At 35.1% G+C, this 24,819-nt stretch overlaps 1 protein-coding gene across 1 annotated transcript in view; it reads left to right on the top strand.

Moving 5' to 3' along the window:
• The window catches only part of LOC131078689 (clustered mitochondria protein), a 116,480-nt gene that overhangs the window by 80,560 nt on the left and 11,101 nt on the right, over positions 1-24,819 (top strand). The window contains exons 11-18 of the mRNA XM_058016449.2: positions 7,110-7,578; positions 8,330-8,434; positions 12,170-12,288; positions 12,569-12,677; positions 12,781-12,915; positions 13,166-13,336; positions 13,479-13,565; positions 19,154-19,336. Coding sequence (XP_057872432.2) covers positions 7,110-7,578; positions 8,330-8,434; positions 12,170-12,288; positions 12,569-12,677; positions 12,781-12,915; positions 13,166-13,336; positions 13,479-13,565; positions 19,154-19,336 — 1,378 coding nt within the window. The remainder of the gene's footprint in view (positions 1-7,109; positions 7,579-8,329; positions 8,435-12,169; positions 12,289-12,568; positions 12,678-12,780; positions 12,916-13,165; positions 13,337-13,478; positions 13,566-19,153; positions 19,337-24,819) is intronic.

The raw sequence follows: 24,819 nt of genomic DNA, 5'->3' as shown, positions 1-24,819 counted from the left end.
CAAGCATCATTAATATTAGTGTTGGTAGAAGTAAATAAAGCATCATTTTTATTGTCATTAGAGGACTTATTCATAGAGGAATCTGTAGATTCTGTACTCTTATTCTTATTCTTATTCTTATATTATTTCTTCACATTCCCTCTTTTACCATAGTTCAAACACTTTACTTTGTTCTTCCGTGGGGTTTGGGAGCATCCTTTTGACTTATATCTTCTTCTTACTTTTTTTTAGAGAAGAGTAACAATATGAGTATCCATCTGCAGAGTTGCACCACTACCTGGCAACAATTAGATCTTCTTCCTCTATCTTAACATTTAATGATGCAAGCTAAATTATTTTAAAAGCATTCATATGATCTACAATAGAAACGTTGTCCTTCATTTTTAAATGTCTTTGAGATATAATTTGTTAAGCAAACAGCTAGTGTGATAAATATCACCTATCCTCTTGCACAACTTGTATGCAGTATTCTCCTGTAAAACTTCAAGAGGACGAAATATGCAAGATGCACCCCAATGGTATCTTGTGCCTTCTTGTCCAACTTCTTCCAATTTTCATCAGACATAGTAGTTGGCTTTGGTTCTTGAGAAATTGGCAATTACTAATCTCTTTCTTCAAAGAGATTCTGCATCTTCAACTGTAATGTCCCCACTTTGAAATATAATTTAATAATAAGTAATAATAACAAAATTAAAATACAAAAGAATATAAATAAAAAAATAAATTAAAATATAAAAGAATATAGTTAAATATAATTAAAATTTGATTAAAGTTAATGAATGGTCAAAAGGCATGAAATGATAAGTTGTGACTCCTCCAAATATGAGGTATAAAAGGGAGAACAGAACTAATTTGAAGTGGGGGATAATTTGGGAATCAGTAGTGCAGATCTGATTGCGAGAGGTTGTGTCCCTTTCAAAGGGCAGAAATAATGAAGAGGTGCATTCTTTCAAAGGATGCTAATGGTGAAAGGGTGTGTCTCTTGCCAAAGGGCATACATGATGAAGAGGTGTGACCTCTAGCTCACATTCAGAGATATAAAGGAAAGGAATCAAAGCATCCAGTGAAATCAGCATCAATCAAATAAGATCAGAACTGTTATTAAGTTACAGGAAGTAACTTCATTGTTCTTGGTGGTATGCATGGGGATGTGCTTAATATATGAAGCATGATAATGTTCCAATGCAGAATTTAATAGTAATATTAAAACAGACTGCAATATGTACGACAGTCATACCTAGTTTCTTATACATTTGTAATACTTGAAAGACCAATATATTAAACGGTCTAGTCCTGGATCTTCCGGTAATACCTTCGTAGGGATAAGGGGTTTGTGTGGGGAGAGGCTAAGTAATTTTGTCACAAGATGGGTAAGTCCCAAGATGGGGCAAGGACATATTTTTGAAGCCTTGAGGGAGAGTCCAGAGATGGGCATGAACAGGTGTTCCTGAAATCTTGAGGGAGCCTACTTGTAGAGAGTTCCCAAGCGCCCTAGCACAGTAATTCCACCATTTTCCGTCAGGGTTAGGGAAGAATTGAGGGCAAACCCTTAAAATAATTAGTATTAATTGTATTATGAGGAATTGGATGTTTTCTAATCTCAATAACTTAATTGAAGACATAATAATGTTTAATAATTATTGGGAAATGTGTAGCCTTCCGGTAGGGGATATTACAAATGGTATCAGAGCTTTGATCCTGCAGGGTAAAGATGAATCAATAAATCTAACAACATGTGCATTCGTGTGTATGCTTTGTGTCTGCATATATTCATTTGTATACTCCGTTTTTGACCTGATGTATATCCAACATGTGTATCATGTTAGCACAAGTGGACATAACCAAGATAATGAAAGAAACATCACTTGGTATAGAACCTCCAATTTCTGAACTATCTTAGACTGTATAGAAGAAGCTAATTACATCACATGAAAGATTAATTTGGGGAATCCTCATATTAGTAGATGACTCTCAGTTTGAGAAAATTAAAACTGATATTGCTTGAGAACAAGCAATCTTAGGTGAGGCGGACTGTAATGTCCCCTCTGCGAAATATAAGTTAATAATAAATAATAAAAACAAAATTAAAATACAAAAGAATAAAAAAATTAAATAAATTAAAATATAAAAGAATATAATTAAAATTTGATTGAAGTTAATGAATGGTCAAAAGGCATGAAATGATAAGTTGCGACTCCCCCAAATATGAGATACAAAAGGGAGAAGAGAACTCATTTGAAGTGGGGGATGATTTGGGAATCAGTAGTGCAGATCTGATTGTGAAAGGTAGTGTCCCTTTCAAAGGGCAGAAATAAAGAAGAGTTGTGCTCTTTCAAAGGGTGCTAATGGTGAAAGGGTGTGTCTCTTGCCAAAGGGCATACATGATGAAGAAGTACGACCTCTCCCTCACATTGAGAGGTATAAAGGAAAGGAATCAAAAGCATCCAGTGAAATTACCATCAATCAGATAAGATCTGAACTGTTATTAAGTTACAGGCAGTAACATCCTTGTTCTTGGTGGTATGCATGGGGTTGTGCTTAATATATGAAGCTTGATAGTGTTCTTATGCATAATTAAATAGTAATATTAATATAGACTGCAATATTTACGACAGTCATACTTAATTTCTTATACATTTGTAATACTTGAAAGACCAATATATTAAATGGTCTAGTCTTTGATCTTCCACTAATGCCTATGTAGGGATAGGGGGTTTGTGTAAAGAGAGGTGGAGTAATTCTGTCACAAGACAGTAAGTCCCAAGATGGGGTAAGGATATATATCTATGAAGTCTTGAGGGAGAGTACCGAGAGGGGCATGAACAGGTTTTCCTGAAACCTCGAGGGAGTCTACTTGTAGACAGTTTCCAAGTGCCCTTGCACAGTAATTCCACCATCCTCCGTGAAACATGTAGCCTTCTGCTAGGGGGCATTACATCAACTTCCACATCTCATAATCAAAACCACTAAACTTCCCAATATTTTGACAAGAATTAGAGGCCATGGTATACAATTCTTTTTTCATTGATCCGCAAAAACCACACAATGCAAGAGCTCCCGGTGCAGCTAAAAAAACCTTCAACACTTGAGAGAAAGGCATCCCTGTCTCAACAGAACTGTTTTCTCTGATACCAAAAATTGGAAATCAAGGTGAATCTACTGTAATGTTAACTTTCACAATATGTATGTAAATATGAAATCTAAGATTATCCAATGTGATTAAGTATGTGATTGCTCATTTAACAAAAGAAAAAGAGCAGCAAACATGAGTGATACAATATTTACATGGAAAAACCTTTGTGGAGAAAAACTCTACATCAAAAGAGATTCATTGGTTGAATTATCCTTCAAGTGAGTACATCAATACGACATCTTTCTCTGATAGTATTTTGACAGCACTTTGTTATTTCTTCAACTTGTACAACAACCATTCATACTACTAATACAAGAGAATACCACTGTGGTATCTCAAAACAAATAGTAAAACCACATGCAAAAACCATACAGCTCCCTTAGTGGACGTCTAAACATTGTAAATTACAATAAATCATCACATGGCCTCACATGGGTGCCTGGCCCATAGCCAATAGGAAATCAGTAACTTTTAGTGTTCCATTACTCCCATCGGCTAACATGCACAACATGCACAACTTGGCACCTCTACATGCAAGTCAAAGTGGACCCATCTCCAATATGGATCCCTAGGAAGAACATAATGCTATTATGCTTTGTAATCATCACTAATGCCTAGATCCACCTTTACGAATGCAGTTACAATTTGTCATAGGTAAATAAATATTAAATATTTTTATCCCTCATGTCCTGAAGCGTCCAATAACACCTTCCAAGGATCATAGAGACGCATAAAAATGAATTAGGATTGCAAGGTCGTATCACTAACCATTTAGGTACCAGTTTTAGATTTGAGCAATGCAAGGGACAAATCAGTAACATTGCTTCTACTTAAAGATCATTGCAATGCCTCTCATGGATGATAGCCCATTCCCTAAAAAATGTTACCGATGCAATCGTTGGTGTCTAGACCTACATGAATTGCATAAATCAAAGTTGGTTGCCATTGGTGATCTCTAGTGACTTATTATCCACAAGTGAGTCTATGATTACTTTTCATTCCTTGCCAAAATTTTATTTTGTATTGTCTTGGGGGGATCTCTCTTCCATATATTTTTAGATTTTCCAATTTATCTGAAGTGCCTCAATATTGGGGTGATTATTGTTATTTCTTCTTAATGAATAACCTTTGGGCGATTAATTATTGTTGGATTAGATATTCCAATATATAATTCTTCAGCACATATTAAGCTACGTATACCATGCAATTACTAAGATATTTTCCACCAACCCTAGAATGTTTTTTCCCTTTTGTCAACTATAGTATTTGTTTACCATGATGGTAAATGATTTTGTCTTATTAAAGATTTTAGATTTTCATAGATATAGTATCATATATTTGGATAATCATTGTGTAATGTTTTTTATTCCAACATTTTGAGACTTCTTTAAGACTCCTCTTTTGGGAAATGACAAGATCAATTGGATTGCCCTCATTGCTCTTCAGATACAAGACCCATACTCCGTGGAGACTCAATATTCTAGCAAAAAGAACAAAAATAGACTAGCAATATTCTAAGTGTTTTAACCAATAGTTGCAAGACCCATACTCCGTGGAGACTCAAAAGTTGATTTTTGACTCAGACTTGGACTTTGCACCTAGATTGAGCACAAACTCCGCAAAATGAAAAACCATCAATATAGAATATTTTTAAGGGTTTAGAACTTATTTCAAGCACACTTTAATAAATTAACTTGAAAGACATAATGATAGGCCCTCATTAATGATTGAGAATTTGTGATAGGTCCTCAATAATGATGTGGCCATAATATTTGTCTGTGTGCCAATAACACCAACTTCCAAGCAGTTTTGCCATGCTCTATCCCGCTCTGGCATGGGTACTGCCTCTACCTTTAGATCTGCTTGATAAACCCATGCATGGTCTTCCTTATTGAAGATGAGATCCTCAACCATGGTGATCCAATTTGATTGTGGATTAACCTCATGTAAAGTGATAAGAGATAAGTCTGTTGCTAAGATATACTTGTGTCAGAGGCAAAGTTTGTCATGAACACAATCAAAGATCAATCACCCTTTGCAACAAAAACCTTTTGTCCTTCTTGAAGTGAATGTGCTCAAACGCACTCACATATTGAAGCATTGTATGGCCAACTAAAGACAGAAATTGCAATCCTCTGAAGATTTTACTCCTTTGCACCAAAACTTTCCCATTATGCATTTGGAATGAGAAAAAATATCAATCTCATTGTTTAACTTTGAGTTTCAAGTTCTACATTAACGTAAAATATGATAGTTTTAAATTTTTTTAAACTTAAATCACACCCCCAATAAACTTACATGGCTGCAATGTCATCCAAGTTGTCTTGCATATATGTTTTGTGCAAAGAGGTACCCTTGTGCAAGTCTATAGATGTCAATCTCATATATTATCTTTGCTCCAAGTTGAAGATCAAGTATTAATCATTCAATGACTGTGTAGAGACCACATAGAATCTCCTGATTGGCCTTGACATTTGGATGTGAAATGCTGGATTTATGAAATGGATAGTTGCATTTAGGGGCTTGTGAAGCTTGAGGTGCCATCATCAAAATCTACAGTGGCCTTTGTGAAGCAAGATGAAAAAAGATTTTGTTACTTTCTACCTAGTGCATTTGCATGATTAGAATACATGGATTTAGGGCAGGAAAATGACTTTTTGTATAGAAGTTCCTGCTTATAACATTGCTAAGAAATATCATACCAATGTTCGCATTTCTCTCAAATGATATTTCATTTTGAAGTGTTTTAAAAAAGTGCAACAGAAGAGATTGTCTAGCATTAACATGGAGGCATTGAAAATAGTAAATTGGTCATGGGGCAATATACGTATTTAGTATTTTTGGGGGAGGTCCCCGCAACACCCCCCAAAAATCCATGACCATGACACATCAAAAGTGAGGAAGAGGAAGAGGAGCAATATACCTATTTAGTATTTAGCTATTTACTATGAATGACATAGCATTTTTTTCCTGGCATCTCAACATAAATCATGCTTCACATTATTTCTATCAGATAGATAGTGGAATCAATGAATTTTAATTGCACACTATCATTAAAATTTCTGCTTGTTTTGTTTTGTTTATGTTATTTTTGGACTTTGTTGGTTTATTTGTAGTTTAAAAATTTGAACTCAATTTTAATATATAATCTTAAATTCTTAATAGCTGCTCTTCACTACCCCCCTGCTGTCTTTAAAATACAGAAAATGTTCTCTGTCCCAAAAACCTAGAAATGTTTGAGAAACACTGGAAAAGTTTTGAATATCAGAAACTATTTACTCATTGTGATTAACTAGTCAAGTCTATTGAGCATTTATCTCAGATGCTTTTTTTTGTTTATATGCAAAACAGTACTGTATCTATTTATTGTTGCTGCTTCTGGATTTGATTGCATGAAATTTAGTATCAACATTTTGGATAACATTCTGTGATCCATCATTAGGACGTTATAGAGCATAAGGAGTTTAAAAGCATTCCATCTAGTTATAAATATACTTTTTGTTTTGTAAACACAAAGATAATGGGCCCTGAAGAATGTATGTTTTGTGTAATTAGTTTTAGAGGTCATACTTTTCACTCGTCAATGGATGATATTGTCAGTAGGTCAGTTTAATCAGTTATAGATGGCTTTTGATTTGTAGAAGTTTGATTCATGGGCATATTTGTTCTTTTTTTTTAGTAATCTTTAAAACAGATGCAAGTGTAATATGTTTTCTGTTCAAAAAAGATGTAACATGCTGGACCTGCAATAGAATAATGTGGCTTAATGTATAAGATATTAACCATTAAGCCTTTCCCGGACCCCCTTAATCAAATTGAATGGCAGAGTTATATATGGTTATGATAAGAATGCGTCCATTACAGATTCATTTTCATATATACCATTATCATATATATGAGGTTATTATCATTTTCATATATAACATTGCAGATTCATGTAGTTATCTCATATTGTAGTCAATTCATGTTACTCCAGGTATGTTCACAACAACATATTCTTTAGCTTCGCTGTTGATGCTGACTTCACACAAATGCAGCAATCATATGAGCAGAAGACAAGTTTAGACAATGCTAGGGCATTAGGGAATGATGAAGGCAATAGATGTGATGCTTTAGAAGATCAAAAGGATGTCAACAATGTTGAAAGTCCTAAGGGTGACACCTTATCGAATCAAAATGTTTCAGATGTCATAGTGGATGAGGTGAAGGAACCTGAAAAGGAGGAAACAGGAGTGGAAGGTTTGGATGCCAAAGAGGAAACTGAACCTGATGTGGCCCTTTTAGAGACTGACACTTCACAATTGATTGATAGTGAGCAGGCAACCTATGCATCGGCAAATAATGATTTAAAGGGAACAAAGGCATACAATAATGCAGATATTTCAGGGCTCTACACTTTAGCCATGGCAATTGTTGATTACAGAGGTCACAGGGTTGTTGCACAGGTGAGATTTTCTATGTGTATTAGTAGTATTTGATATTATGCTTTTTCTACATTATTAGTTCACAACTGTACAACTTTGGGTATATGTTCTTATCATGGATTGTTGGGAACCATTTAGTTGATGGTGGTGTTGATTGGACACTTCTTTAGTCCATATCAGCTTTAATTTAAATGTGCTTTATGTTAACTTGTACTCTTTTTAATGATAAATCATGGTTGAGACTATGGGTCTCCTTAACATTGTGTGCGGTAAGCTTGACACATTTCTAGTGGAATTATGGGCCAGCTTATTGTGTCAAGTTGGATTTGAATATGGGTCACTCTTTTGAGTGATCCCTATTAGCATTCAACCATAACTCCTTAGACGCTTACATTACTCGTTTTCTTACCGGTACTGTTTTGTTTAGCTTTAGATAAGCCAGCCCTTTAAATATATATAAACTCATTATAGCTCTATAAGCTACTTTTTTGAGCAAAATAGACATTAATAAGATTTCTTTTTAACTCTTTTTTTCATATTGCTTCTTGTATGGCACAGCTTTGGATTATTTGTCCTGTATAGTTGAATTCATTTTTTTTCATTAGTGATAATTTCTTTAGGTCCGGTTTATTCCTTTTATGGGTTATGCAGTTTTTCTAGATATTGTGTACTGAAGTTTATCAGATCCATCAGGCGAGGCATGCGACCATTTCTTGCTTGTTTCTTCCAAGTGCTTAACAACTAAAATTGGATTTTGGATCTATTCTTGCAGAGTATTATTCCTGGGATCCTTCAAGGTGACAAATCTGATTCTCTTCTCTATGGTTCTGTTGACAATGGAAAAAAGATATGCTGGAATGATAAATTTCATGAAAAGGTAACTTTTAAATTAAATGCATAATCTTCTCTTTAAACTTGTCCAGATCAAGAGCTATCCTTTTTGAATTCATTCTGAGCTCCTTTCATGTATTTATTTACGATTTGAAAAAAAATTGTGCTATAATTTGGAAAAGTTTTAATCATTTTCATGTTCAAAGAATTGAAAATTGAAATGAATAAATGATGCAAAATTGCTTTTTATAGATACAATTAAAGTCCAATACATATGCAAAAGATAGTGTAACATGCTTTAATTTTGACAAAAATAGGGCAATCCAAAGTATAATAGCAAATAATCAAATAGTCAATATCCAACCGAGACACTTTTTGAGATGATTTTGGGGATCTTAGGGTACCAATAACTAGAATATCAGACTCACATTATTTTCACAGGCATGTAGCTGTGATAACCAGAACCGATACATTATCTCTTGTAAATGGTTACATCCTGGATTCAATCCTGCTATACTCATGGACAGAATTTTACTTTTCTTGTTTGGAATTCTAAATAAACTAAAGAAAGAAAATTGCCATTAATGAATATCATAATACTCTAGTGTATACGCAAAGATTATGGTAATAATCCAGAGTCCAGCGTTTATGCAAATATAACACTGATCATATGATTAAGATATTTATTTTTCACCACAATCATGTTATTTATTATGCCGAGAGGTGCTCTAGAATTGCAGCAAGGGGTGGAGTGTAATAGTGTGTGAGTGTGTTAACAAAAAATCTTACCTATTATTTTAAATTTGACAACCATTTACTGATCAAAGTATTAATATTTAAAAATAAACATAATATTTAATAATAAATATAAATATACTAATGAAATCATTTTTTCGCTTCTGTTCACATTGTCTTTCTTCCTTAAACACAAATTTAAAAATAAAATTAAAAGCTTTTATAAAAGAGGAAGATAAATAAATAAATAAAATTTTACTTGCTGAGATTCCGAGTTCACCATAAATTAGTTCCAAAGTAAAATAAAGTAGTTGTAGTAGTTTAAATTAATGAATCTCTCATGTAATAAATAACAATGAGGGGTGTTGCAGATATAAGATCAAATCCAGGTTCACCAGACCATGAGGGGTGCTGCCCGTTAACCTCATTGAAGTCTCCACTCCCAGCCTCCACTAGTTATTGGGATCTCTTGTCACATAAGAAACTTGATTACAATAAGGGGGTTTGCAAGTGGAGACTATAACTGACAACTTAGACAATTATCTTTATGACTATCATAATATCATTGATTAATGATGGAGCATTATACTATTGAAAGTTCAAATGTCATTATCATTATAAAATATAATATTATATGATACTTCCAAAGTAAAATAAAGTAGTTGGAGTAGTTTAAGTTAATGAATCTCTCATGTAATAAATAACAATTAGGGGTGTTGCAGATATAAAATCAAATCCAAGTTCACCAGATTATGAGGGGTGTTGCCCCTTAATCTCATTGAAGTCTCCACTCCCAGCCCCCACTAGTTATTGGGATCTCTTGTAACATAAGAAATTTAATTACAATGAGGGGGTTTGCAAGTAGAGACTAAAACTGACAACCGAGACAATTATCCTTATGACTATCATAATATCATTGATCGATGATGGAGCATCATACTATTGAAGATTCAAATGTCATTACCATTATAAAATATAATATTATATGATACACCAAATGTATTTGTAATTCTGTATATTTAAGTTTTTTTTGTACACCGTTATACAACCGTACCCAGTTTTTTTTACTATATCAATGTACTAGAATCTTGTACGCATACTGGATCCCATACTAGAACTGTCAACTTAGAATAATACATTATAGTTTTTTGTTGCAAGTGTTCCACTTTACTTTTGTTAGTATTTACTATTTTATTTTATTTACCACTAGTGGTAGACTTATGGCATATACTTTTGTTCTTCAATTTTGTATTGTACTTTATTATGCTTTTAAGCTGATTAAATGGTGATTCCTTGTAAATATGAATAGAACAAAACACACAAAATTGCCATTTTCTCTTATCAAGTTGGAAGTCTCCTCTTCAATGAAGGCTTTGAGGGCATGAAAGTTTGAAATCTGATTGGTGATTTCAATCAGCCACTTACGCTGTGGTGTACGTCTGAAGATGATGAAACATCTCTAACATATGAGATGCAGGTGGGGACCTCAGGATTAAGATAGAGTAGGATCCAAATAAACAATGACTATATGATTAGTGTAACATCAACTAATATATTTCTATGTACCGTAAGGGGTGCAGGCATGGGTAGGAAACCCCCATCCCCTCGTCCCCCCTTCTCCCCTCCAATTTTTCAGAATTTTAGGAGATGTTTCCTGGACTTCGAAAAAACTAGGAATGTCTGAACATCCTCAAATCATCCTGGGGATGGGTAGGCCCTAGCACCAAAGTTTCTTTATCTTTTAATTAAAAAAATGAAACTAATAAGAAACAAAGTTGTGGGCCCCCACATACCTTTAGACAAAACTGAAATTTAAAATAGAGACAATAACAGCTAAAATAAAAAAAAGAAAGTCTCAAAATTTACTGTTTTCTTTCTGTCCTTTTCCTTTGGGTGCACAAGGCCTTAAAATAGTAAGTTCCCTAAAAGTTACATCTTTAGAATTAATAATTTATTGGGTTAGAGGTTTCCAAATCTTATAAAATTTTACAGTCTCACTTTAGTCAATGAAGATGTATTTTTGATCTTTTGGATCCAACTTAGATTGTTTTTCTTTGGGAACTCTAATATACCTAGGGATATAGTTGTATAGTGTATCAGGTAGTAATAAATTATGTACTACTATCTGTCTATCCATGATAACATCTGATCTACTCGTGACTCATGTGGCCTTCATTTCCTCCATAAGAATGTTTATCTTGGAATAGTTCCATCCAAGATAGTGATATTCATTTTCATCTCCCTTGGTGGCATATGTGAATACCCTATTTTTATGATCTTAGTCTCAATCTCTTTTTAATAAGGAAAGCAAAAAAAACATGAAATTAAATGCCACTGGAAAATCAAAAGAAGAATTTGCCAATGGCATCATTTGCTTTGAGGCAGTATATGTAAAAAGAGGAACTTGTGGCAGTCAGGATGTGCTCGGAGCCCTCACTGTTGTAGTAGGTGGTGTGTCGTGCTCATTACTACGAAACAAATTCTGTATCTCTGCCCTCCGTGTAAGTGACTACTTACCATATGGCCCAATGCCTCTGCCTGGGATATGAGGAGATGCTGGGTAACTATAGTAATTTTATATTCTCAAGGCCACAAAAATGACATTTTCTTAACCTTAGTCCCCCACGAGTTGTTAGATTTGTTTCACTGTATTTTAGGTTCAAAGGGCTCTTTGTATTGAAGGGACTCATGTCAAAGTCTTCCAACAACTTGGAAGGGCACCTAAAATGGATGTTTTATTCTCATTTTCAGTTGCAATTAAAATTCGTGTTTAAATTTACCTCATAAAAAATATAGATTTGAGCAATAATGTGAATTGTTGAAATGTGAGTTTGGGCGAAACAATTATCAGGTGGACACTATAGGTTAGTGGTAGCAATTGTTATTTATATGAAGGCTTTATTCTACATCTGCTTTTGTATAATGTCTATTGTGGATTTGAGTCCCGTGGAAAATCTATGTGCTTTCTGATACCTTCGGAATGTTGCATCATCATTTGAAGATTTCTTTTTATTTTGTGTATTACCGTTTGTTTTAATTATTACAGGTTTTGGAGGCTGCAAAGGTGCTACATATAAAGGAGCATGAGGTGCTTGATGGCTCTGGAAATCGAGTGAAAATGGCAGCTCCTGTGGAATGCAAGGGAATTGTTGGCAGTGATGATAGGTATTTTTTTACATTCTGATTTACTCTTCCTATATTTTGTTGTAATTTTAGCTTGTAGCCTCTTGTTTTTGCACACCCCTCTCCCGCCCATCCTCTGCCCTCACCCTCTCTCCCCCATTACTATTTTTACCGGCTCCCATTTTTCTAGCCTTGTCATTCATGGACATTATATAATTTCTTTCTTTCTTTCTTTCTTCCCTGTCATCTCAGTTCAAACAGTTCTCTGTTTGAACAGTTGGACATTTAGTTACTTTTCTTGCCACTTGCCATATTTTTGCAGGCATTATCTTCTAGATTTGATGAGAACAACCCCAAGGGATGCAAACTACATGGGCCCAGGATCACGCTATTGTGTTCTTAGGCCTGAGCTTGTTGCTTCATTTTGCCAGGTGGTTGAATACTTATGATTTATGCAATTTTCTTCCCAGGATTTGAAGGGTCATTCATACAGGCTTACTTAATATTAGTATTTTCATCATTTTTGGTGTCAAGGTGGAAAGCCAAGAAAGAGCAAAGAAAAACAATCAAAAGGATGCCACCAATGGTTCTAGTTTACAAGAGGATGGAACGGCAGTACTTCTTAATCCCAATATTTTAACTGACTTTAAGCTGGCTGGTGATTCTGAGGTGAGATTTTAAGAAATAAATAATTAGCGAAAGCTCTCTAGTAAGTGATGTGTTTGTCTGTAAATGCTCTGGAATACAGTTACATCTACATGTCTCGTAAGTTTTCAATTTTATTTCTCCTATTTTGGTATCTCATTATTGTCTTTCTGCAAAAAAACCTAGTATATGGATATTGTTTGCCTTCAGTGTTTTAACTTTGAACCTTTGACATCCTTTTTGGTGATTTGGATTGTCTTTCAATTTGTTTCAGGAAATAGCTTCAGATGAATCATTAGTAAAGAAGGCAGGGGCATACCTTGTGGATGTTGTTCTTCCTAAGTTTGTGCAGGACCTCAGTAGCCTCGAGGTTTCGCCAATGGATGGCCAGACTCTAACTGAGGCACTCCATGCACATGGGATCAATATTCGCTATATTGGCAAGGTAAGCGAAGGAAGATTAAGTATGTTAATCTGACCTTTTGATTTTCCCCATTATCGAAGTTCATCAACTTGTTTTGCTCTGGTCGTCCATTGTTTCAATGAAACCATTGCCAAATATGTTGAGTTTTTCAAGTGCTTACCAGGTTGCTAATATGGCGAAACCGTTGCCTCACATTGTTGATCTGTGTATTGTTGAAATGGTTGTAAGGGCTGCAAAACATGTTCTGAAGGTAATTCCATTCCTTTTTTTGTGTATTAATATTGTAAATTTGAATTGTACAGCTCATTTAATCTGCTTATATACATTAAGGTAAAACTAAAAGATACAGAATCCCCAAATCTAAGAGTAAAGATCATTTCATGATTCATCTATTTATTGCCTTGATATCCCATCCTTACGGTTTCAGACTCGTGGCAAAGCTTGGTAACAAACCATGCCTAGCCAATGCATGTGTTATTTAGAAATCTGTGTGGGTTTATGAAGTTGATTCTGGTCGTCTTATTATTTCAGAAGTTTTAATCTAAATTAAAGTTTGAGTTATTTTATTCTGCAAGCCCTTGAGTTTATTCTGCAATGTTGTAATTGAATATTCTTACTGAGTTGGCATATTATATTTTTCTGGTTTTAGTTTCTAAGGTTATTTTTGGGTGGGATATGATTTAGAACATATAATGATCTAATCAAATCTTTTTTTTCCGTGTGAGTTGGCATATTATATTTTTCTGGTTTTAGTTGCTAAGGCTATTAGCCTATTTTTGGGTGGGATATGATTTAGAACATATAATGATCTAATCAACTCTTTTGTTTTGTGTGTGTGGTTGGGGAAGGGGGCACTAATGTTCACCACAGAAATACAGATTTACTTAAGATGACAGATTCAATATCTAGGCTATTACCAGCTTAACACAGTCAACCTGATCGAGACAAATTTCAATCGCCAGAGACCTTTGTCCTAATCCACATTAAAAACAGAAGTAATAAAAACCCTAAAAACAAATGAATAAAATCTTGAAGGTATAGCTAGAGCAATGTGCACACGATTCACATTTTGTATCTTCATTGTGGGATGACAATCTTATTCAGGAGTAACCTGTTGTGAGGTATTCACACATCACCCCATTGCAAATGGGGACCCCCATTTTTTCCCGCTTTCTAGTATAGTGTTTAAGAGTCCTTAGCTATTAGCCTTTGCATTGAGGAGGTATTGATGATCAAGAAGTGAGGAGTTAGGTGGATAGCCTTGTGTGAGGTGTGAGATGAGTGAGTTTGTTAGACTTAAATAACACCCTGGTCATGGATGAAGTGAATTCCATCACTATTTCAACCAAATGGAATGGAGAGAATAAGTGAGAAAGCACTAAGTGCCAAAGTTCAATCCACTTCATGTGCCTCTCCCTCAGAGCGAAATTCTTCCTAACACTTCATGTTGAGCTTGGCATGGCGAACTTCATGTGTTTAACCTCAGGAGCGAACTTCAGGACCATCACTTTTGGAGCTAATTTCCCTTAAGAGCCTTGTTTGAGTGTAAATTGGAGCATATGAATGTGGATAGTGAGTATGATTTCGATTCGACATCACATCAACAACTCCTTTAGAAGCAAAATTTACTTCATGTATCCTTTGATAGGAGCAAATTTTGCATTTGAGGCCTTCATAGGGAAAGTTTGACATGTTTTTGTATATGAAGACTTAAAAAACCTAAGGATTGGGTTGATGAAACAATGAAGTGATTGAAGAAAGGTTCGTTTTAGTTTGAAATTCACTTCATCTCCAAGCCCTTAGGAGCGAACTTCATGAATTGAGGAAGAAGAGCGAACTTCATGTTCAAGGCAGGGAGAGCGAATTTCATGTGCATGTGATGAAGAGTGAATTTGCAAGATTATGCTTGGAAGGAGTGATTTTGAGTTAAGAAGATGAATAGGCAAGATAGAAGGTAACTTCATGTGCTCCCATCTTGGAGCGAACTTCATAAGCAAGCTGATTGGAGCGAACTTCATGAATTGAGGTAGAGGAGCAAACTTCATGTGCCAGCCTAGGGGAGCGAACTTCATGTTCAAGCCTAGGAGAGCGAACTTCATGTGCATAAGCCTTGGAGTGAATTTGTCTCATTTGCCCAAAATAAGATGCAAAACTGCTAATAGATCATTTCCTTGAGCTAATTTGATGTCTTAACATGCTTAGGAGAGAACAATTTTGAATTTAAGATGATGAAGGCTAAGTTAGAGGGTTACTTCATGTGCTCATTTAGGGGAGCGAACTTCATGTGCCAGCCAAGCGAAGCGAACTTCATGTGCTTCACTTTAGGAGCGAAATTGCTTGTAGAGCCCTCTCCCAACCTAATTTGATGCCTCCACTTGCATAAAGGATAAATTATTCAAGCTTGAAGTGGTGAAAAGCGGAATTGGACTAAGTTTAAGAACTTCCATTGCCCACCCTTAGGAGCGAAATACACTTACCAAACCTGCAAACAACATAAAATCAAAGAATATATCAAGTTAAAAGAACTATCAAGGTTATATATTATGTGTATTTGATGCCATACTTGTTTCGTTTTGCAGATGAGAGAGGATGGTGATTGCAAAGCAAAAGGAGAAAGATTGTAAGATCTACACCACCATGCAAAGGGGAAAACTTCTCTTACAAGCACGAAAAGGCCCAAGAGGAATCTCAACTCTCACCACACCATGGAGACATGAAGAGATCAAAGGAGGGCGATGGAGAAGTCATAAAATCACCTTAAGGCAAGTAGGCGAGGATGGAAGAATGACTCAGCTACATCAATGCTTCCCATCACCACTACTTTGAGCAAGCTTGTAATGTTGACTTCCAAATCTACCAAGTACGCGTGCAAAGTCGAGGTGTCATCCTAGTCACTACTCTACCAATCAAAGAAGATCCATATCAGCATGTCTTGATTCAATGGACCCGACTCGCCCATGATGGCACAAACTTCGAGGCACCTACCCCTATTATCTATTGGTCATGCCAAAGTGTTGTAATTATTTCATTGGCCAAAATTGAGTTTGTTGTAACAAACCCTAATTAGGGTTTCATTTTAAAATCTTGGCCATTGATCTCAAATTGATGTGAGCCATTGAATTGTATTGAGAGCATTATAAAAGGCTCAAGCTCTTCATTTGCAAAGGCTAAATAGTTAGCGAATAGAGTAGTGAATAGTCAATAGAGCTAAGATGATAGCTAGATTAGAATAGAAGTTAGATTAGGAAGAGGCAAAGATTGTGCCAAACCTTGTTGTAAAGAGCAATTGATTTCATTGAAGTTATGGTGAATTTGATTTGTGACTTCAACAACCTGCATGGTCTTTACTTCTCAATTTACTTTCATGTTGATTAGATTGAATGGAGGAATTTGTTGCATGCATTTGTGTGGAATCCGTTTAGTCCATACCACTAGCCTCTTGCTGATTGTAAGTGTGCCTTGTGTGGTCAACTGGAATGAAACGAGCTTAACTTCAAATTGTTATGCGTCCATTGTTTATGCATTAACTTGGATGGTGATCAATGTTCGATGATAATGATTTGAATATCTTTGAGTTATCCCTTAAAAGATTGCACTGAGCTTGTGTGAAATTGTTCAAGTTGATGGTGAGACCTCGCCTAGTAGGATTCCATTCAATCTTTCACTCTTCTCCTACATTCTAGGTCTTAGAATATCCTTCTCAACCCTTTATCTTTTGCTCATTTTAAACTCAAGCTAGTTTAGGACAAAAAGCATCATAAGATTGCAACATCAGATGATCAAGTTCCAGTGATTCAAGCATTCAACAATTCAATGTAAGTCCCTTTGTGATCCCAGCATGATCACATCAAACGAATGAGCTTATCAACAAGTTGTGACCCGACATACCAAAACCTTGGAGTTGTCTCAAGTGACCCTTAAGCTAATCTTCAGCATTTGAGAAGCTTTGTTCAAGAGAGGATAAGATACTTTTGGGTATTTTATTCTATGTTCGCATGTGCATGAAAAACACATCAACTTAACCCACGGTCAGCCTTCAGTGACTAATTTCTTTATCAAGGAGTTGGTAAGAGGGTGCTGCTTGAAATTGGAGATTGTATCTCCAGCTTGCAACACAATTGCAATGAAGGATAGGGGGAATTTCTGACACTAGCAACCACAAACTGCCAAACCCCATCTCCATCCTTAGGAGTCCTTTATTATGAGCCCATTATTTGGGGGATTAACTAATAGACCATGTTCCACAGGGACGTGTCAGCACATCGCAGTTTCCATCCCTGTGCTATTTTGCTGTCAGAATACCATTTGTAGGAATTGGGAGATATTTACAGGTGCTAACTTTTCGCATTCTCACGTTTCCCTGCCCTCATCACAAGGGATGTGGTGGAAAATAGCAATGCTGTTTAAATATTGTTTATTAATAGTTTTATGTTGTACTGTCTGAATTTATTGGAGGAAATGGGAATTCTTCAATGTGGCTTATGCAATTATCATTTTTTATTATTTTTTCCTCTTACCTTAATATTGTTGAACCAAGGTCCAAAGGTGTAATGGCCTATTACTTTAGGTTTGAATTGAGGCTGTAAAATTTGATATTTTGTCAAGCTTCAGACAGTAATGTGATAGTTTAGTGGTTATAGTGACGATCCCAATATTGATTAGGCTAATATTTTATTGATTTGCCTATGTAAATATAATTTTATACACTGTTTTCACGAGTTCTTTGATCTATTTAGGCCATTTCTATGATTTTCCCTCATGGAGAATTGTTAGTTTTAATTTATTCATATGTCGTGACCTTTATTCAATTTGTGCCAGTTCCCTTGTGGTCTCTGTGTTTGTTCGACTTAATATATATGGTCTACGTTTTCCCTTTAATAGTTGTGCATTCTTTTAATAATGTTGCCATTGCGGCAAACAATTTCTGAAAGGCCTTGTTGACTTCTACTATTCTGTGCATGCATATTTGACTAGCATATCTTATTATATTGGTTGTTATGTTTAGAAAGTTGAGACCACTCTGAACAATGTATTAATGTCTTTTTTGGTTTAGACTTTGCTTTGAGCTTGTTCCTTTGGCCTGTGTTGTAACATTAGGTTTTCAGTCAATTGAAAATGAAATTGTAAAGCTTTTGGATAAATTTGAATAGAATATTTTTACATCTTTTCTTTTCTTGATTTGTTCAAAATGCCATAATCATTATCATCTTTTAGTGTCTGTTATTGTATTTCTTTGCACATACCTGGCGTTTTCTCAATTTGATACCATGTCAACTATTGCTGGTGTATTGAATTATTTATACTCCTGGCATGGGTGTTTCAGGAATTTTTCTTTGATATTTTTAATCATTAATCATGCTTGGACATGTCTTGTTTTCTCTTATTATTCTTGATTCTAGTATGATACATCTCTCACAGTATTGAACAGATTCATTACCATTATGACATGCTTCAGTGTGAATGTTGGTAGGTTTCTATAATATAGTTATTCAAATGGTTTCTATAATATTTGAACAATAACCACATACCAATTAATCTTTGATCGTTACAAGGACTGGAAACCTCATCTATTGGCACATTAAACATGCTAGTCCACTTCATTGTGAATATAATAATTCAAAATATATAAATAATATAATCTATAATTTTTTTTAATGTGTTATGCCCCTACTGAATATTTGAAATGCTAGAAATGATTCTTTTTATTAAATTTCCTTCTTTTCTCAGCATAGCTATGTTGTGTGTATCAAATTTTGGAATTTATGTAGATTAATGGTTATGACTATCCTAGAGGTTTTATTGGGATTTGTGTAAATACTTATAATCTTTTCACCTCAGGGTGTTCTAAGGGAAACACAAGATCATGATCTGGGAGGTGCAATAGCACACTTTTTTAATTGTTTTCTAGGGCATGATGCACCTACTAGCACAAAGGTTGGCAGTCTGGCTGGAGACAAACCTCGGAAAAAGGGGAAGGGTGGGCATTCAAAAAAAGCAGCAAACCAGTTACCATCGACATCTGTGAGTCCTCAAACCTGTTTTCTTCATTTAAAATTTTGTTTGAAAACAGGCATCAAAAGGGATCCTTGAAAGCATAAAGAAGTTACTATTCTGAATATGATGATATCAGTGGATAGAATTTTACAAAGGCTTAAAAAAAGGCTCGTGTCTCATTTTTCTAATAACATATGGTGGGTTATTTTTTCGGTTTTCCTGCCAAAATAGATTTATAAAGACATTATGGGAGCTTTTTTGACAGATAAATAATTTCATTATGTAATAAACATCAAGTTTTCACAGTCCAGAAACTCTTCAATGTAATTTCTTTTTGCTGAATTGATACACTGTCATGGATACTCTACCTCTTATTTAATTGTCTTTCCATTGCCATCACAAAATTGAAGCTGCAGAACCTTCTAAAGTTCTATTTTTTTATTGTTAAATGTGAGGGTTTCTTTCCATTGCCATCACAAAATTGAAGCTGCAGAACCTTCTAAAGTTCTTTTTTTTTATTCTTATATATGGAGCCCTCTCCAATAAGAGGAAATTAGGCATCATGCCTAAAATAAAAAGAAAAAACAATGCATGTGCTGGTTATGTAAATAAGTTTGCATATATGTTAACAGTTTTATAAACTGTTACATAGATAAAGGCAGCTGGCCGTTCCAGCCTTAAAAACATTCACCTTTAAACAAAAAGACTACCACATTACTATGAAGAGCACACCACTAGATAGCTCTTATCACCTAGAAAAGCTTTCATGCAAGTCCAGCTAGACAGAAATTGTCAACTTCTTAATGTAAATGAAGCTGATTAAAGTACCTACAAAGATGTAGAAGATAGATTCATAAAGTCCCATGGGCTTCTTTGAGCCGTCTTCTGCTGGAGTGTGTCGCTGTTCCAGATTGCTCGTAGCTAGGTCTAAGGACAGGTACAGCATGCTCCTTGACAAAATGTTTGGTTAGTTGCCTATTTTTAGTCTCTTATATCTCCTGCATTCTAAATACCCTAATAATTTAATTATCCTCCTCTTCTATCAGGATGTAGCCCAGAGCCAGCTCCACACAGGACAATTTCAGCACAATGTATGTTGTGGGCAAATCCTTATCAGGCACAATTCCTGCCTTGTGGCCATCAGACAGATGCTTACTTTCCTTATATCGGCTCAGTATGGGGTAGAAGGAAGATGTATCAATAATGATATCATCAAGAGCTTAGCATAAGATTTTTAATTTCCAATTCCTGCTTGTACAGTTCCTTCATGTACCTTGTTGATTCACCTGTATGGCTGAAAAAAATCTTTTGCCTTTCTGCTATAGAGACCAATTCAGCCCTGGGTGCCAATAGTAACCATCTGCAGTACCTTGCACTTTCTCCTGCCGTGGCTATGGCTTCACAAACCTGGCCTGAGACACAGGAAAATTCAATTCATTACCAATGCTGCTAAATTCCTTCCATATTCTGCTTCAGCAACGACCCTAGATCTATCTTTCCAGCATGAGCAAATCCTTCCTGCTCTGGGACACATTTTTCAATAGACACAGTGATTGGATCCTTAAATCTAGGATGCCTTTTCCATGCACCTGTTAGAAATTGTACTTAGGAATACCTCATTGTTTTGTCATTTCAAAGGTAGAGTAAATAATAGTTGCAGAAAATTGGGGGTTTATTTAAATTTAAGCATCACATGCATCTGCTGATTAGCAGAGAAGGTGTACTTGACCTGATTATATGGTGTAAAATCTCCAGGATGAGATTCAAACAATTTTACCCATACTTTAGATGGCTTGCTAAATCATTATTCCTAGATCTTGCATTGTTATACTCAAAACATAATTAATATTTTTAACTACCTAAACGATATGTCAAGATGACAAGATTTGTCTTGTCAGATTATGATTGCAAGTTTACTAGTTTGGGATTGTCAGAATATGATTCCAATCACTTGTAATTTTCCTCTGCTTTCCATTTACTTGGTCTCCCCCCAAACTTTGATTAACTGAAATCATAATTAAAATAAAAACCCACCTCCATCCAAAATGAAGAAATACTTCAAGAGGTGGTTGGAGCATTGAATGTTATGCACAAGCATATGGAGTGTAATGTCATTTTTCTCCCAAAGTTATTTCAAGTATTAGTAGTGGATTTAATGGATTAAATGTTAAGAGTTAAGATAATATACAAGATGCAAAGTTATTCAAATAGACATGAATAACCAATGCAAAATACAATATCTGCTAATTAAGTATGAATTCCAATTTTAATAATTAATATGGTAAATTGAATAACACATAATTTTGTGTTACATGACATTTCGGGGATGGGGATGAGAGGACGACATGGGATACATTTTGGGGATACAATTGGAGGGCCATTTTTGGGGGATGGTGGGGGGACGACGATATATGTCCTCTCTCTCTCTCTAAAATATATATTTAAATTTAGTTAAGTTTAATGAATGGTCAAAAGGCATGAAATGAAAAGTTGTGACTCCCTTAAACACGAGATATAAAAGGGAGAGAAGAGAATTTCATTTGGGGAGAAAAAGGGATAAGGAAGAAAAAAGGGAGCAAAGGATTTAAGAAAGCATTAATGGGAAGAAGATACTGAACTGATTCTTTCAAAGGGGCAGAAATGATGAAGAGTTGCGACCCTTTCAAAGGGTGGTAATTGTGAAATGTTGTGACCATTATGAAGAGGTATGACTCCCTCACATTGGAGGATATAAAGGAGAGAAGTTTTCATTTGAGAAGGATCCATGGAATAGAACAAAATATCTGAAGCATAAAAGCAGATTTAGGAGCAGACCTAAATCAGAATTCTAAGAAATTTTGGAAGAATGATATGAACATTATCAAAGAGATCAGAACACAAATACAAATCTACAATAAAAAATCAAGCAGCCATCGAAGGAAAAGAAGAGGAAACATTAAATCAATAACTAGAGAATCAGACCTGATGTAATAGAAAGGATTCTCAAACACACATATATGTAATATGAGTATAGGCAGCAGATCAGATTGATATAAGCTGCAGACCTGTGCATTTAGAAGGTGCTTTGTGCAAAAATATAGGATATCCCAATAAAATATAGGTTATGACACCCTTGCATCTTCAAGATCTAGAAACAAATTGTCCAGTCAAACTCCACAAAAAAAAATAATAAAAAAAAATAAAAAAAATTTAACATTGAAACTTTTACCGAAGGGATGGAATTGGTCATAGTTGGACGTTCCTGCCTCTTGTGGGCCAAGTGTTGAATTGATTACCCCAAGGGATGGAATTGGTCATAGTTGGACGTTCCTGCCTCTTGTGGGCCAAGTGTTGAATTGATTACCCCAAGGGATGGAATTGGTCATAGTTGGACATTCCCGCCTCTTTTGGGCCAAGTGATGAATTGATTACCTCATGGGATGGAATTGGTCATAGTTGGACATTCTTGCCTCTTGTGGGCCAAGTGATGAATTGATTTCCCTAAGGTATGGAACTGGTCATAGTTGATCGTTCCTGCCGCTTGTGGGATGTGAGGCGAATGGCCATGATTTAGATGTGATGCACACTTGAGCTTAGTTGAGGTGGGCAGTTTACTTGCACCCTTTTGAGTTTCCTACTGAACTAAGCAATGACTGGTTATAAGATAATTAGCTAGTCATAATGTTTATCATAATCTGCTCATTCACTGAATGCTCATTATTTCTTATGTTCATGTGTATACTTCATGTGCATGCTCCTTGTTTTTATGTGTATACTTCATGTGCATGCTCCTTGTTTTTATGTGTATACTTCGTGTTTAGTATGTCTACTCCATGAATATCTATGATTACTGTAAATATGTTTCTATCATCATGGGATTCCTATTATTGGTTGATCTACAATATGAGAATAACAAGAGTAAACGAAAAAGATATGAATTTATTTAGGGTAATAGATATGTGCCATGCTTCTAATCCACATCTTAATATATGTTAAGATCACCCATGCTTTAACGCAAAGAAATACCCATAGTATGGTGCAAGCGTTGGGTCAACCAAATTAAAGAAGAAATACTAATCTCCAAGGGTTGATTTATTCAGTTCTTAGAAACCTACATTGCTTGAGGACAATTTTGGGAAGGGCGGACTGTAATTTCCCCTTGTTGAAATAGGATTTATTAATAAATAATAATAATAAATTAAAATATAAAAGAATAAAACTAAAATTTAATATAATTAAAATTTAGTTAAGTTTAATGAATGGTTAAAAGGCATGAAATGAAAAGTTGTGACTCCCTCAAACATGAGATATAAAAGGGAGAGAAGAGAACTTCATTTGGGGGAAAAAAAAAGGGATAAGGAAGAAAGAAGGGATCAAAGGAATTAAGAAAGCATTAATGGGAAGAAGATAAGGAAGTGACTCTTTCAAAGGGGCAGGAATGATGAAGGGTTGTGACCCATTCAAAGGGTGGTAGTTGTGACCATTATGAAGAGGTGCGACTCTCCCTCACATTGGAGGATATAAAGGGGAGAAGTTTTCATTTGAGAAGGAAGGATCCATGGAATAAAACAAAATATCTGAAGCATAAAAAGCAGATTTAGGATTATGTGAGAGAGAGAGAGAGAGAGAGAGAGAGAGAGAGAGAGAGAGAGAGAGAGAGAGAGAGAGAGAGAGAGAGAGAGAGAGAGAGAGAGAGTGCAAATCAGTTAATAGAAGATTGTGTGTTCAAGAGTCCTCCATAAGGATATCAGGGCACAGGACCCACATATTTTTCAAGCATAGAAGTATTATATTTACTCAACAAACCAAAAGTATAAATGGAATCAATTATTTGAGACTACATCAGGAAAAAATTTGCCAAGTAAAAAATGTTGAAATATTAATAAAATCAGGGAGAAAAGGCTTAAATATTTTAAAACAGGGAAGTAATTTTATGATAAACAAAGTGTATATGGGTAGAAAGTGAAACAATCATAGCAGCCTAAGATATGACAGTTTATATTCATTAATTTTCCAATAGCAATGAAATTTTTTGTCTCAAGTTTGAATTTCAAAGCTAGTTTGTCAATTGCAACTTAGTAACTTATAAGTTAGGATACAATATTACAAAGTTCAAAACCACTGTTCTATTGGAAAAGCACCAATTCATTGAAAAAAGTCTTATCTGTTGAAGAAAGCACACGTTAATTGTAATTAATAGATTTTTGGGAATCATGCCCCATTCAGAAAAGAATTGCAGGATTGAGTCAAATTGTAATGGCCTCTCCACCTTACAGTAATTAATGCAAATATTTGGTGATCTCTGCTCCTATGGTTAAATAATGCTTGAGAATGTCAGGAGTGATTGTGCTTTTCCCTTTATACTGATAGTGTGCACTACCCAATTTCAAGAATTATTTAAGATTACTCTAAATTTAAATGAATTCCTCGATCAATTATCTCCACATTCTTATTCGTAAATAGGTACTGAATGGTGTTAAATGGCAATCTAGGATTTGGGAATTTCTTACATGTTTATAAAATTTAATGAG

Source organism: Cryptomeria japonica, chromosome 2 (assembly GCF_030272615.1).
Source record: "Cryptomeria japonica chromosome 2, Sugi_1.0, whole genome shotgun sequence".
In the NCBI taxonomy this organism is placed as follows: domain Eukaryota; kingdom Viridiplantae; phylum Streptophyta; class Pinopsida; order Cupressales; family Cupressaceae; genus Cryptomeria; species Cryptomeria japonica.
The sequence above is the reverse complement of the archived record's forward strand: the minus strand, read 5'-3'. Positions and strand labels throughout refer to the sequence as shown.